Source organism: Xyrauchen texanus, chromosome 27, assembly GCF_025860055.1.
Source record: "Xyrauchen texanus isolate HMW12.3.18 chromosome 27, RBS_HiC_50CHRs, whole genome shotgun sequence".
In the NCBI taxonomy this organism is placed as follows: Eukaryota; Metazoa; Chordata; class Actinopteri; order Cypriniformes; family Catostomidae; genus Xyrauchen; species Xyrauchen texanus.
In genome coordinates, this window is record NC_068302.1 from 36,590,439 (window position 1) to 36,606,030 (window position 15,592).

Consider the following 15,592-nt stretch of genomic DNA (forward strand, 5'->3'; position numbering starts at 1 on the left):
AAAAGGCTTCTTTCTGAAGCAGGCGTCTGACAAAAGCTCTTGTTTCTGAATGGAGATCAGGCAAAGCTCCCAAAGAAAACTTTTCATTCATATACATTTAATTTGTTTTTTAAAGGAGCAGTGGTTTTTAAGTTTAATGATGTATAGATTTGTTGTTAATATAATTTTTTTTGATAAGATAGCTGTCTGTTTAGTCTGAATGGGATGTGTTGGCTGTGTTGCCAAGTCCACGGGTTTCCCACTGAATTGGACTATCTTCTATGTAAAGCACTTTGAATTACCATTGTGTATGAAATGTGCTATATAAATAAACTTGCCTTGCCTTGCCTTGCCTTGCCTTGCCTTGCCTTTTAAACTATTTAAGTGATTTGTTTTTTCCTCACGGGTTGAGGGTTTGACATGAAATAATAAAAAAATAATTACATTTGTATTTGGGTTAATGTCGTGACACACAATGTTTTGTCCGTATCTATTAAGTTATTCAAAAATATATACAAAAATGCTATTCAGAATAGACAATTACTATATACCTTTACTATTTATGAACATATTTTAATTTCATTTGTGTAATAAAGTATTTTTTTTATCCCTTTTCCTCCCAATTTGGAATGCCCAATTCCCACTACTTAGTAGGTCCTCGTGGTGGTGCGGTTACTCACCTCAATCCGGGTGGCTTAGGACAAGTCTCTGTTGCCTCCACTTCTGAGACCACCAATGTAGAGGCTAATGCTACCCTCCGCGATCCACGCACAACTTTCCACACGCCACATTGAGAGCGAGAACCACTAATCGCGACCACGAGGAGGTTACCCTATGTGACTCTACCCTCCCTAGCTACTGGGCCAATTTGGTTGCTTAGGAGACCTGGCTGGAGTCACTCAGCACAGTTTGGATTCAAACTCGTCGCTCCAGGGGTGGTAGTCAGCGTCAATACTCGCTGAGCTACCCAGGCCCCAGGTCTGTCATTTTAATATTTTTTCTGGGGCTTAAAGGAAAAACAATTACTTGGTGTAACCATCTGGAGAGTGTAAAAATAAATAAATTTAAATGCTCATTAAAAGCTGAAATTCTTGATTTTTTTTTTTTTTTTTTGCCATATTTTGTTTGGAATAATGTTATATTATTATTTCTTAGAAATAACCAGTAAAACAAATTTGTTTTATTCATTTTTAATATAATAATGTTAAATAATATTATTTAAAAAAAAATCTAAAAATGTGTATATATATTAGAAATGTTATGGATATTTGTGACTCAAAAATATTTTTAAATTTAAAAATGTGTGTAAAAAATATGTTTGATAACTTATAATCTGAAATTTAGCATTAAGATTAAGATAACATTCACATGTATTCAAAGTGCAAGGAAAGTATTTTAATACCTTTTATAGGATGGTAACACCACATAATTTTAAAATGTTTTATTTTTATTTTTTTTAGAATATGATATACATTGTATTCAAACATTTATGAAACCCGCATAGACACAAAGATTACATTTATACAAACCTGACGCTAAACTAGATTTTTTTAAAAGATTTCTCATTTTACTATTTTTTTTTAATCCATTTTTGTAATATTTATAACACACAAATACATACAATTTAAGTTTGAAAGAAATAAGTTTCATTTATTCAATTTCTATCTTACCAAACTGACTCCCAGTGACAAATAGAACAGTTCCCAGATGTAAACATGTCACCCACGACAATGCTTATCCATTCAACATACAGTGAATTTACAGGGTAAATAGTGTGTCAGCAGTATTAAGTTACCTATGGGTAGCACATATAGAGTAAAAAGCATAATGTAACAGTTTACCTTTATATTATGCAAGCAACCCCATTAAGCTCCTCTTGAAATGTGTTGCATTTACTGCTGCTACCTTTTATAGTGGTACTACAAATGCATATTTAAAAATATGGGAGTGGTATATTTGAGTGTTTGTGAAGGTTTTTGGGATAGGTTTGATTATTTTGATCATGAGGTTATTGGGCTGTTTTTATTACGCAAACCTGGCAACCCTGGTTTTGCCGCTAGCCTGCAGAGCCTGTGTTATGCAAAGAATGTCACTTCGTATAATGGCGCCCACTCTGTCATTCTCTCTCCATTTCTGTGTCTCATTTCCACTGTCTGATCTAGGTTTTTTTTTTCATTGTATCCCTCTCTTTTTCATACGCTGTCTCTCACACTCTCTGTCCCTCCCCTGCAGTCAACCTCACATCTGAGTGACAGGTGACATCATCAATAATTTCGTAGAGCGTGCCAGCACGGTATTCAATAGATAATCTGCATCACACCGGCGAGGAAACCCAACCGCCCCCTTCCCTGCACAACAACTCTCCCCCGCCACCCCCATCCATAACTAAGCTGCTACTGTGGCTGTCAATCTCAGATCAGTTGAGGGAAGGTTTATTGCTGCCGACGCATCGGTGTACTGCCGTGCTGACTGCATGATGAATACTAATGTGGACAGCAGTGGTCAAATCCTAACTGATATGCCGACATGTGAAGGTGTTGTGCTCAAATAGCTGATAATTCCTTCACACAAAATTGGCTGTCATGTTGTTATACCTTAAAAATATATGAAATGCAACCTTACGTTGTTGTTGTTTTTTTGGTGTGTGTGTGTGTGTGTGTGTGGGGGGGGGTTAATTAGTGCTATAGTATATGCATCACAATTCCCATAGATAAAATGTTTGTCTTTATACCTTCAAGATGTATAAAAAGCACTTATTTTTTCCGACGTGGCTCTGCTGTGTTGTAGTTCCTTTTAAGAGACATATAATGCCATCTTGCACTGTATTTGCTTTGGTTTTTTGGGGGGGTTGGAGGGGGTTAATTTGTGCTAATGTAAGTACATCATAAGACCTCGGTTTATGCTTTCAGTATATTACTTTTCTAGTAAATGCAACATTACCAACACCTCGTGACTAGATCTTTAGATTAAATTTGAATTGTTGAATTGTCCCCATGACTACAACCAGTCCCTCTTGCTCTATTTTACAGGAGTGTTCCTCATTCCCTATGTGTTGTTCATATTTCTGGGGGGCATTCCCTTATTCTTCCTGGAAATTGCACTTGGCCAGTTCATGAAAGCTGGAAGCATCACTGTGTGGAACATTGCACCTCTTTTCAAAGGTTTGTTGTTCATTGTGATTATTACAGATGCATATATCCATACCTGTTTAGCTGTAGTGCTCATGTACTTGTTTTAGGTGTCTAAAACTAACTAATGTAACAAATGTCCTATTTAATGTAACTCATTTGTATTAGAATTGTGTTGCAATAATAGGGAGCTGACAGACATGGACTAAAAGTCACAAAACTCCTATTTATTTATTTCATGAGGTATTATAAATACATAGCATATGTATTATTTAAACACATTGCACATGTAAATTGGTTCATGTTTGTCTTGGCTTGTTGTAGGACTGGGCTTCGCCTCCATGGTGATTGTGTTCTTTTGTAACACATACTACATCATGGTGCTGGCCTGGGGTTTCTACTACTTCATAAAGTCCTTCAATTCCACACTGCCATGGTCCACTTGTGACAACCCGTGGAACACAGAGCATTGTATTGAGATCTTCCGCCATGCCGACTGCCAAAATGGCACCATTGGCAATTTCACCTTTGGCAACCGGACATGCGAGGAGCTGGCCAATGGGCGTTCCCCTATTATTGAATTCTGGGAGTGAGTTGTTGCTATTTTATGCCATTCATACAGTATATATATATATATATATATATATATATATATATATATACAGTACTGTGCAAAAGTTTTAGGCACTTGTGAAAAATGTTGCAGAGTGGGGATGTTTTTAGAAATAATGAAATAGTATTAATTTATCACTTAATGTCATATGAAGTCCAGTAAACATAAAAAACCTAAATCAATATTTGGTGTGACCACCTTTGCCTTTAAAACAGCACCAATTCGCCTAGGTACACCTGGACACAGTTTTTCTTGGTTGTTGGCAGATACAGTAGGATGTTCCAAGCTTCTTGGAGAATTCGCAACAGTTCTTCAATCTATTTAGGCTGTCTCAATTGCTTCTGTCTCTTTATGTAATCCCAGACTGACTCAATGTTCAGTAGGGGGCTTTATGGGGACCATGCCATCTGTTGCTATCCCTATTCTTCTATACTAATATTTTCTATTTGCAAAAGTAACATATACTTTTGAAAAGTTGACAAGTCCTATCTTTTGACATGCTATATCCATTTTAAATGATTTTAAGCAGGATTTTGCTAATTATTTTAGAAGTATTATCCATGCTCATTATAATACCAATAGATGATTATTTCAGTCTGATCATAACAGTTTATACAGAACATTTGAGAGATCTTTGTTTTTCTAAATCTGTCACAATGCAAGATTTGCAAAATGGTTACTATTGAAGGATGAGGCAGTTAAACATTATATTGGACCCGACAGCAACCCTGCAGCCTGTGTTGTAGCGGAGCAAAGCTCTGTTGTTGATTTCAAATGCAAAGTTGGCATTTCGTAAAGGCACAGAAGCAAAAAGGGTCTGTTTAGTTGTAAAGGTCAAAGGAAAATAAAATAAAAAATGTTTTACTAACATTACAAGTGGATAACAATTGTGATTAATCAAAAATATGATGCACTATACGCTAGCTGTATACACATACTGTCTTATTTTATCTTTCTCTGTCTCAGAAACAAGGTTCTGAACATCTCTGAAGGACTGGACAAGCCAGGCGTCATCAACTGGGAACTACTGCTGTGTCTTTTGGCCGTGTGGGTGATGGTGTACTTCTGTGTGTGGAAGGGGGTGAAATCCACAGGAAAAGTAAGAAATTAAGTTATTTTCTTTGTCTGTCTGTCTCTCTCTCTCTTTTCTTTCTCTCTCTCTCTCTCTCTCTCTCTCTCTCTCTCTCTCTCTCTCTCTCTTAATTAGTCTGTCTCTATAAGTTTTTAATCTTTCTTAGGTGAGCAGGTCAAAGCAGTGCACAGCCACATGTCTCAGAGGGAATACAATTCCTGCAACATACCTTAAATTTGATTACATCAAAGTTGCTTGAGCTCATTGGCAATCAGTTTGAAACTAGCTACAAATAAATGTAATTACAGTCAAACTACTCCTTTGAAAGAATATTTGGCTTTATTTCAAGCTACTAACAAAAGTAGCTAACTATACTGAAGTAGGCTTATTAAATATAATGTAATATTTTATGTAGAAAAAATAGAAAACCCTAATTTATAGATTCAAAAACACTGTGATGAACAACAGCATTTAACAAAAATGTTCACAATTAAAAATAATAATGTTTGAATTGGTTCAATAACTAAACATTTTTTTTTTTTATTAGCTCTGATTAACATAGAAAATATTACTTTATTGCGTGTCGTTTGGCGTCTGAGTAGGACATGGTGTTACTGTAGCTTCCTTCAGCCCCATCTCTCTGTTTCTATCTATTCTTCCACTACAAACTCTTCAGACATGTTTTGTAAGTTCTGTTCTCTGGTTTGTGTGAAGCTATGTTGTGTTTTCTGTTGTTAATATTGCTGGTGGTCCTGTTGAAGCGGACAAAAATGTGTTTTCGCTTGAACGCCCCATCTTGCGCATGCTGCGTAAATACTGTTGCTCTCGTGCAAAGCGCTCTAAAACTTGCGTGCAGACTAATGAATGTGTACAGGAGAACAACAGTCAGTGAACATTTTTAATAAACAATACATAAGATATCGGTTTGTTTCACACCAAACCTTATTGTGTGCTTTCATAACAATCATGAGTCTCATGGAATACTTAATTAGACTTCTGAATTAAACTTTTATGTCCTTTTGAAGCTTGAAGAGGTGGTCACCATAAACTGCCAATGCATGACTTCACTGAGCACAACAATGTTAAGAAAAAGAAAGTCATATAGGGTTATAACAACACAGGAGGGGAGTAAACAATGGCTGAATTTCCATTTTTGGGTGAACTATCCCTTTAAAATGTAATTCACCCAACACATTTAATAACCTTCTCTTTTTCTCTCTCTTTTTCTTTCACACTCATGTGCTCTTAACCCAATTAAATCCAACCATGTTTATCTCATTTGACTCTTTAACAATAATTTAACAGCCTCTGCAGGACGTAAGGTCATTTAATAGGTTCATATAATCTTGCCTTGCTTTTATGTTGTACATAACATTCACATAAACATTCATATAACCCTTAAAAGGACTTTTATTTATCTGCATCTTATGTACTGTCGTTGACTTCTTTATTTGCAGTGCAATGTGACTTTCTCGTGTAACCTTGATTCGCATAGCTCCACCCACTGCTGTAGCACAGAAGTGAGGCAGAGCGGTAGCCATGGCAACGTTATTTGGCGGGAAATATTACAAAGTGCCCTGTCAGTGAGCCACTCTGTGATTGGTCATTCAGGAGCAGTTGTCTGCAGTGGGACGTGATAAGGCTCTCGTGCAAATGGCCAACAGCCATATTCCCTTTTTAGGGAGGCGGGATCACATGAAGCCTTAGTAATATAACAACTTTTTATTTCTGCTCCATATTTCTGTATTGAAGGTCAACCTCATATTATGAACACGTGTTTCTTATTTACTACACTGTAAAGCCTGCTGTATTACATTTGTGTACTCAAACCAGGGCTTAAAGGGACAGTTCACCTAAAAATGAAGATTCTGTCATCATTAACTCACCCACAGATTGTTCCTAGCTGGTATGATTTTAAATAATTTTTAATGCTGCACTTTTTCATACAATGAAAGTGAATGGTGACTGAGTTTGTCAATCCTTAACATTCTGCTTAGACAAGTTATACGGGTTTGGAAACGTTGATAAATGATGACACATTTTCATTTTTGAGTATATTATTCCTGTAACATTTCCAGTAAACAGTTAAAGAATGTAAACAGTGGAAATTACACAATGTCCAAGTTGTTTGAAATCCTATGTAGTTGCCAACTAGTGTTTTTCCTTCATAGTTCCTCAGTGATTGAAAGGAAACAGTAAATAAAAAATGAGTCAAGCTCATTCACAAGACACACAACAACCCATTGTTACTGTGAACTAATTGGCTACTTAAGAATCTGATTAATTATTATGGGGCCCCAATACAAAACAGCAGATTACCCCACATTCACAGGCCTCATTGGAATTAGAGCAGAGAATGTTTGTTTACTGACAGTATTTTTAGTCAGTATAGAGACTATTTGTGCATCTTTATAGTCACTCAATGAAGAGCAGACTGCTGAATCTTTGAATATAAACTAATAATGGAGATTATGGAAGGAGTTTTTGATTTAAACGGTGGTGTACCAGAAATTCTGATCCATAGGGATGTCGAATACCTTATTCGGAAAGGCACGAATAATGACTTCAAAATGAATAACGGATTAATCAGAATAATATAAAGATGTTTGTATGACTGATTATCCAAAAAGCAAAAGGATAAAGTGACATTTTAAATAAACTTATCCAAAATGACACCAAATTTATGAATCTGTTCAGGCAATATTTCTGAAGTGTAAACCTTGTAAATGAAAAGGCTCACATTGTTATTTCAGATCGTATGAGCACAGCCTCAACTCTGTTTCAGTCTCCATTAATTGTGCACGACTGGAGCTTGTCAAGAAACATTAACTAAGATATGACATCTTATATACTTGCCACTTCCTGAAATGTCTGTATCACACGATTCATACGTGATTCTCATGTATTTATTTATAGCCTAAACGTGAGCGCAATGTTAAATTCCTCACCTAAAGTGATTTAACGTCAGAGCTCGTATTTCATTCTCTTAAAGTTGACCACATTTATATCCTCATCAGCAATTAAGGTAATTATCTGGTTAATACTTTATAAAAAAAAGTTCAAATGCTCCATAAAAGTTGAAATGCTCCATAGAGTATTAATCTATTAGGAATATCCCTCCTTAAGTAAAAAAAAAGAAACTGAAACATGCACAATCTTTTTTCCTCTTCTTCTTTAAACAGTGCTAAATTTGAAAATGTTAATTGTTCTTGAACTCTAGTAAGGCACTATATAAATGTAACATTTTATTATTATTATTATTATTTAACTAAATAATGGTGTCCTATCTTAAAAATTCCTCATATACATATTCTGATTCACCTGGTAAGAAAAAAGTAATAATTGTATAATAATAATAATAATTATTATTATTATTATTATGAGGCTATTATTATGAAAAAGCATATATAATGCATATTTTATTAATAGAAACTATAAGGGTAAGAGTAACAGTGGGCATTTCATTTCGTTTTGACCCACTTCCGGGTTATGCCCCGCCCACATCCGGATCTATCCAAATACAGAGACAGATACAGATAATTTTGTCATATGAACAAGTACAGATACAAATACATATAATGGCTTCGCTGCACACTCCTATTAATCGACGAACCATACATGAAGATCTGTCCAAGAGGACAATTTTACAGCCCTGCAGTTGCTCTTTCTCTTGAGTTCACATCATGTTTCATTTAGGCATCAGCTAATAAAACAGATAGACATGAGAGACTTGTTGACTGGCGTCCTGTTGCTCTGACCCCCATCATCAGCAAATGCGTTGAGAGGTTAATCAGAGATTACATCTGCTCTGTTCTGCCCACTTCTTTGGACCCATTGCAGTTTGCCTACCGCAACAACCGCTCCACTGATGATGCCATTGCATCTACACTACACACTGCTCTCTCCCATCTGGAAAAAGGAACACATATGTGAGAATGCTGTTTGTAGACTACAGCTCAGCATTCAACACCATAGTGCCCTCCAAGCTTGATATGAAACTCCAGGCTCTGGGCTTAAACGGCTCGCTGTGCAGCTGGATCCTGCATTTCCTGTCAGGCAGACGTCAGGTGGTTAGAATGGGCAGCAACACCTCCTCATCACTGACCCTCAACACTGGAGCCCCAAAGGGCTGTGTTCTCAGCCCACTCCTGTATTCACTGTACACACATGACTGTGTGGCAACACATAGCTCCAATGCCATCATTAAGTTTGCTGACGATACGATGGTGGTAGGTCTGATCACTGACAATGATGAAAGAGCCTACAGAGAGGAGGTGCACACTCTGACACGCTGGTGTCAGGAGCACAACCTCTCCCTCAACGTCAGTAAAACCAAGGAGCTTGTGGTGGATTTCAGGAGGAATGATGGAGAACACAGCCCCATCACCATCAATGGAGCGCCGGTAGAGAGAGTCAGCAGTTTCAAGTTCCTCGGTGTCCACATCACTGAAGAACTCACATGGTCCGTCCACACTCAGGCCGTTGTGAAGAAGGCTCACCAGCGCCTCTTCTTCCTGAGACGGCTGAGGAAGTTTGGAATGAACCACCACATCCTCACACGGTTCTGCACTAGTACTGCAGAGAGCATCCTGACTGGCTGCATCACTGCCTGGTACGGCAATAGCACCGCCCACAACGGCAAAGCCCTGCAAAGGGTGGTGCGAACTGCCAGAAACATCATCGGAGGTGAGCTTCCCTCCCTCCAGGACATATACACTAGGCGGTGTGTGAAAAAAGCTCGGAGGATCATCAGAGACTCCAGCCACCCGAGTCATGGGCTGTTCTCACTGCTACCATCAGGCAGGCGGTATCGCAGCATCAGTACCCGCACCAGCCGACTACATGACAGCTTCTTTCCCCAAGCAGTCAGACTGTTGAACACTTGATCTATCACGATCAATAATTAGCACTGCACTTTATTCATCTATAATTTCACACTGGACTGTCAACATATTCTCCTCAATATACTACTTCATATATATATATATATATATATATATATATATATATATATATATATATTTCATATACTCCTACTTATTGTATTGTGTATTGTATATTGTGTGTATTGTTTACTGTACATTGTATATAATTATTGTGTTGTGTAAGTATGTGTACATTTGATTTGTAAATTGTGTTGTGTAAGTATGTTGTTTATTGTAATTGGTATATGTCTCGTCACTGTCATGACTGCTATGTTGCTCGGAACTGCACACAAGAATTTCACCTACTGTTGCACTTGTGTACATGGTAGTGTGACAGTAAAGTGATTTGATTTGATTTGATTTGATTTGAAGTAGGAGTGTAGATGAAATTAAATGAATGGCATAACTAAGATTATTTGTTCAAGGGAGAATTTGATGAGAAATGTTTGAGGTTCATATTGAAATCTCTGAATTTTTGTATCTGAGCACAGTTTGAGAAATTGTTTAGATCTCTTTTTAAATTCTAGTCACATGAGATCACTGGGTTTTTATTTATGTTTTTCTTGCTCATTGTTTGGAGGAGAAAAATCTACTGAAATTTATTATTTACCTATTTATTTTCTTATTTCTTTGGAATACAAAAATATTTTTTGAAGAATCTTTAAACAGATCTTTTTAATCCAATGACAGTTCATAGTGACAATGTCTTGCAAGCTCCAAAAGGACAAAAAATGCAATAAAAGCACATTAAAAGTTGTTCATACAACCAGTATTGGGTAGATTACTTCTGAAACGTAATCCAGTACTGATTTCATTTACACAACTAAAACTGTAATCATGATATTTGGATTACTTATTGCATGTTTTTAAAATGTAATCATTAATTTTAAATTAATTATTTACCAATTGTATTAAGTTAAAACTTCCCATGTTTAAGAAACAGCAACACGTTTTTTGTCCATCACTGAGTAAATCTTAAAGGTACTTTAAGGGTCATGAAAAATCTGTCTTACCTTTTTTATCATGTTTGATAGTATTTGTAATGTTACAAATATGTAATCAAGTAATCCATAAAAGTAACTCTTATCTGATTATGCACATTTTAAAGTGTAATGTAGTCATATTACAAGTATTTTGCTTTGTTTTACTGTAGCAGTGAGGTGTAAGTATCTCAAAGATATCTGAACAGTCAGAGAAAGGACAAAGACTTTTTTCTCTATATGAGTAACGTAGTGCAAATATAGAGACAATCACATCACTATTGATTGGGGTTTTTTTCACTCTATTTAGCAATGTCAGGATACATTATAATCTTTTGATGTCTTTTGACTACTCAAGACAACATGTTTTGTTGGCTCTGTACTCAAGCGAGCTCTGGACTGGAAAGGAGACAAAGAGTATACAAACAGAAGAAGTTAGAATGACGCAGTAAATCCAGAAAGTTCTTTCTATGCCATGCACGTCATAAATATCGGCCATGTTTCTGTCGTAACTGGCAGCATTGTACTTTGAGAGTGGATTCATCTTCCCCAGGGAATTCAGAAGACAGTTTTGCTAGAACAAGTAAAGTCTGTAAATAACTACGGTCGAGCAGTGTGCTTAAATGTGATGGGCTTGATCTAGAATGCCTGGCCTACTTTTATGTGGAATAACTGAAGAAGGCTGCCAGTCCTGTTGGACTTAACAGTAGCATATGAGCCTAGTTTATAAACCAGCAACACTGTGAATGAGCATGTCTCAAATGTTCCCTGATACCAGCCCCTTTCATGTCATAAGAGGTCAAAGTTCACACAGTTTAAAACCAACCACTGACTCGATAAACCACTCCTTGCTGAAGTATCAGAGATGATCTGATAGCAGAAGGGAGTGAGATGTGTGGTACGTGCTTCTCAACTTTATTCACATGACAGAATGCTGAACATGTGACTAACACTGTCTGTCCTTGCTGAGACCCAAGAAAGATAAAGAGTCTTTACAGACACAATGCAAGTAAATTGCAAGATAGTATTTGCTTGGACTAGATTACGTTTTATAGATTACATGAGTATAATTAGAAGATGGCATACTTTTTACGGTCAGTTTAGCATATGCAAGATCATTTATCAAACAATAACATTTGCTAACACCGTTTACCAATCATGGAAAAAACATAGGATTGGGAAAAATACCATCCCTCACCTAGCTAAAACATTTGCATTTTCTGCACTGATTTTGGTGGGAAATTTGCAGAATTCCTTGAAGTGGATTAAAATATGGTTAAATGTGTTAAACTATATATATATATATATATATATATATATATATATATATATATATATATATATATATATATATACCTGTATATATATATATATATATATATATATATATATATATATATATATATATATATACCTGTATATATATATATATATATATATATATATATATATATATATATATATATATATATATATATATATATATATATATATATATATGTATGTATATATATATATATACTTTTGTATTTTAATATTTTTAAATATTTAATAAACATACATATGTGCAAGGGATGGGGAATTTATGTGAAGTTTAAATGTGGGCATTAAGTTGTGGCCATTGAAATTTACATTTCAATTTAGTAATTTAGCAGATGGTTTTCCGAAAGCAACTTACAAATGATGAACATAAGTAATTTGTCATACAAAATTCAACAACATCTACAGCGTTGTACTGCCAAGCTCTCAAGTTTGCTTGATAGGTCATAAAATGCTTTTATTGCATTGGGGTTTAAGTTTTGAGTTCTTAAATTTATATTATGATTTTATAGTAGTAAGAACTCTCATATGTCAAAGTGTCAAGGAAAATGTGATTCCTCATAACATAACCCCTTTAAAAGAAATGGTGACCAGTCGGTTATAGCACGTAAAATATACAATATCCTTTTTAAATTAAATACATTTTAAAGACGAATAACACTATGTAGTCTAATATTCAATAGTCAAGACCTGGGTTGCTCAGCGAGTATTGATGCTGACTACCACCCCTGGAGTCGTGAGTTCGAATCCAGGGTGTGCTGAGTGAGTCCAGCCAGGTCTCCTAAACATCCAAATTGGCCCGGTTGCTAGGGAAGGTAGAGTCACATGGGGTAACCTCCTCGTGGTCACGATGAGTGATTCTCGCTCTCAATGGGGCGTGTGGTAAGTTGTGCATGAATCGCAGAGAATAGCATGAGCCTCCACATGCTGTGAGTCTCCGTGGTGTCATGCACAACGAGCCACGTGATAAGATGCGTGGATTGACTGTCTCAGAATTGAAGGCAGCAGAGAATTGTCAACAAACCTTCAACATGCGGTTTTGCATTAAAATTTTAGAATGTTTAATATCTAGTTTGGGCCTTTTTTTTACGTTGGATAATATTTTTTATATATATATATATAAACAATTACACTACACTATTTGGGCAATACCAACTTGACATCGGAGGGGGGGCAGAATTCTCTTTATTTGTCAACTACAATACAATATGTGTAATGAATGTTTTTCTCTGTTTCCATTTTTACAGATTGTGTATGTCACTGCCACGTTCCCGTATGTGGTACTGATTATTCTTCTGGTGAGGGGTGTAACTCTTCCTGGTGCATATGATGGGATCTTGTATTATGTTAAACCTGACTGGTCCAAGCTAGGAGAACCACAGGTAAGACCTTTACAGAAATGTTCACATAATGGTCTGCTTTTATCCAATTATTTCTCAACTTCTTAATTTTTTCTCCCTCTATTGATCCCTCTTTTTATTGTGATAAAAAATTCTGTTTAGTCCACTCGTAAAATGTTTCTGTTTTGTTTTATTTTTTTTTTATTAAAAATAATTAATAATTTCAAATGATATGATCAGAGTGAAAAGTTAACATGAGAATTTCTTTGTATATGGTATATCCCACTTTTGCTTTGTTGACACCATGCACTGAGACAGGCATGGACAAAATTTGATGATCCATGTTATCCCAGCATGAATTAGGAATGTTCCAAAAAGCATCTTGTGTGCTTCAATGAAATCTTTATATATAAAGGAGTTACCATGGCCAATGTCACATATTAGCTAAAATGTAATTAGTATAGAATCTAAAAATTTTCTTATTCACTTTGTCTTAACATCTTTAAACTTTCCACATTTTATCAAGGTTAAATTAGATGTAGAATCTCAGATTTTCAATGAAGACATTTGTACGCCACTGTAGGTCCCATACAAAATACTTTAATTCTGCTTTATTCTACAGATTCAAAGCACTTTACTCTAAGCAACTTTAAACTTACTTTGGTTTAACATCTCTCTCCAGAGTACTTTGAGCTACTTTGTGTTCAATTATCAGAGGTAGATGTATGTTTGTCTGACTGTCATAACTCATTCTGTCTCTCTCTCAGGTCTGGATCGATGCTGGTACTCAAATCTTTTTCTCCTACGCAATTGGGCTTGGGGCCCTCACCGCTCTTGGCAGCTATAACCGATTCAACAACGACTGCTATAAGTAAGCCACCACCGCAGCCTTGAAGACACAAAGGACAGATTTTGTTATGACGTTTCACTAACTTTGAGAGCCACAGTGTTTTTATTTCAAAAGACATTGTGTCTGTTATATTCATCGAATCAGAGAGGCTCTATTTTAATAATATGGCAATCCAGCAGAACACACTGCCTCTGTTTTCATAGATCTCAAATTTCCTGGATGCATTAGTAGCCAGAAGTGTTGAATTAGCAATGCTTTGCTTTGACTTTAATGCACAAAGCACTTTGATTGGTTATTTATCAGGTTGCCATAATATTCATAATATCCATTATTGTAAGTTCTAACATGAACTTCATATAACAAAAACAAAAAGTTTGAAAACAACCCCTGTGGTCAGAAATTGACAGACGTTAAAGAAACACCCATATATAATGTGTTACCCAACCTGTAGTTAATGTCTGTTTCTTCCTCTCCTCTCAGGGATGCGTTTGTGCTGGCTCTTATTAATAGTGGCACCAGTTTCTTTGCTGGTTTTGTCGTCTTCTCTATCCTGGGTTTCATGGCATCCGAGCAGGGTGTGGACATCTCAAAAGTGGCTGAATCAGGTAAGAGTCTAGTGCTCCTGCTACCATATACTTTATTACACAAGATAGATTATGCACTGTATTGGATTTGAGTGGTAAAGCAAACTGTGTATTCATAAAGTATATGTGTCTGCTTAAAATTACATTTATGTGCCATGCAGCCGCAATATAAGTACCAGACCTGAAAAACATGTATCTTAAAGCAGATGTTGAATAATTCACTTCACACACTGTTGTTTTTAGTGCACATAAGTGAATGCCTGTATTGGTCCAACTACTGGTTGTAGTAAATAATTTATTAAATCAATATTTAATGCAAGGATGTTTTTGTGAATTAATGAATTAATGCAGAGTGATATGTTGCTTGTATTGTGTATTACTGTTAATGTCTGTTTTTGTTTTGATATTATTTTTGAAGGTATAATATAAATGGAAATCATGAGATTTAATTAGAATGTTATTTGCTCTTAATCATATTTTTGTATTTTTTAATCATATAAGGGACTATAGAATCAGCTGTGTGTGTGTGTGTGTGTGTGTGTGTGTGTGTGTGTGTGTGTGTGTGTGTGTGTGTGTGTGTGTGTGTGCATACTTGTCTTTGTGAGTGAGTTAATAATGTTAATAAGAAATAATGGTTCAGAAATTAACACAACTGTGTGTCACTGTAAGTTTCTGTATTTCAAAATTTGTACAAGGGTGGGTAAGAGAGTGTGTGTGTGTGTGGGGGGGGCGGTAACTTAGCTAACTGGGGTCTATTACGAAAAACAATCCAGGGATATCATCAATTTAAAAAAAAAAAAA

General features: G+C 35.9%; 1 protein-coding gene across 2 annotated transcripts in view; it reads left to right on the plus strand.

Moving 5' to 3' along the window:
- LOC127620726 (sodium- and chloride-dependent creatine transporter 1-like) overlaps positions 1-15,592 on the plus strand; it is a 61,548-nt gene that overhangs the window by 18,677 nt on the left and 27,279 nt on the right. For both annotated transcript variants that reach the window (XM_052093928.1, XM_052093929.1), the window contains exons 2-7: positions 3,009-3,140; positions 3,432-3,696; positions 4,687-4,819; positions 13,265-13,399; positions 14,125-14,228; positions 14,688-14,812. In XM_052093928.1, the coding sequence (XP_051949888.1) occupies positions 3,009-3,140; positions 3,432-3,696; positions 4,687-4,819; positions 13,265-13,399; positions 14,125-14,228; positions 14,688-14,812 (894 nt within the window). The remainder of the gene's footprint in view (positions 1-3,008; positions 3,141-3,431; positions 3,697-4,686; positions 4,820-13,264; positions 13,400-14,124; positions 14,229-14,687; positions 14,813-15,592) is intronic.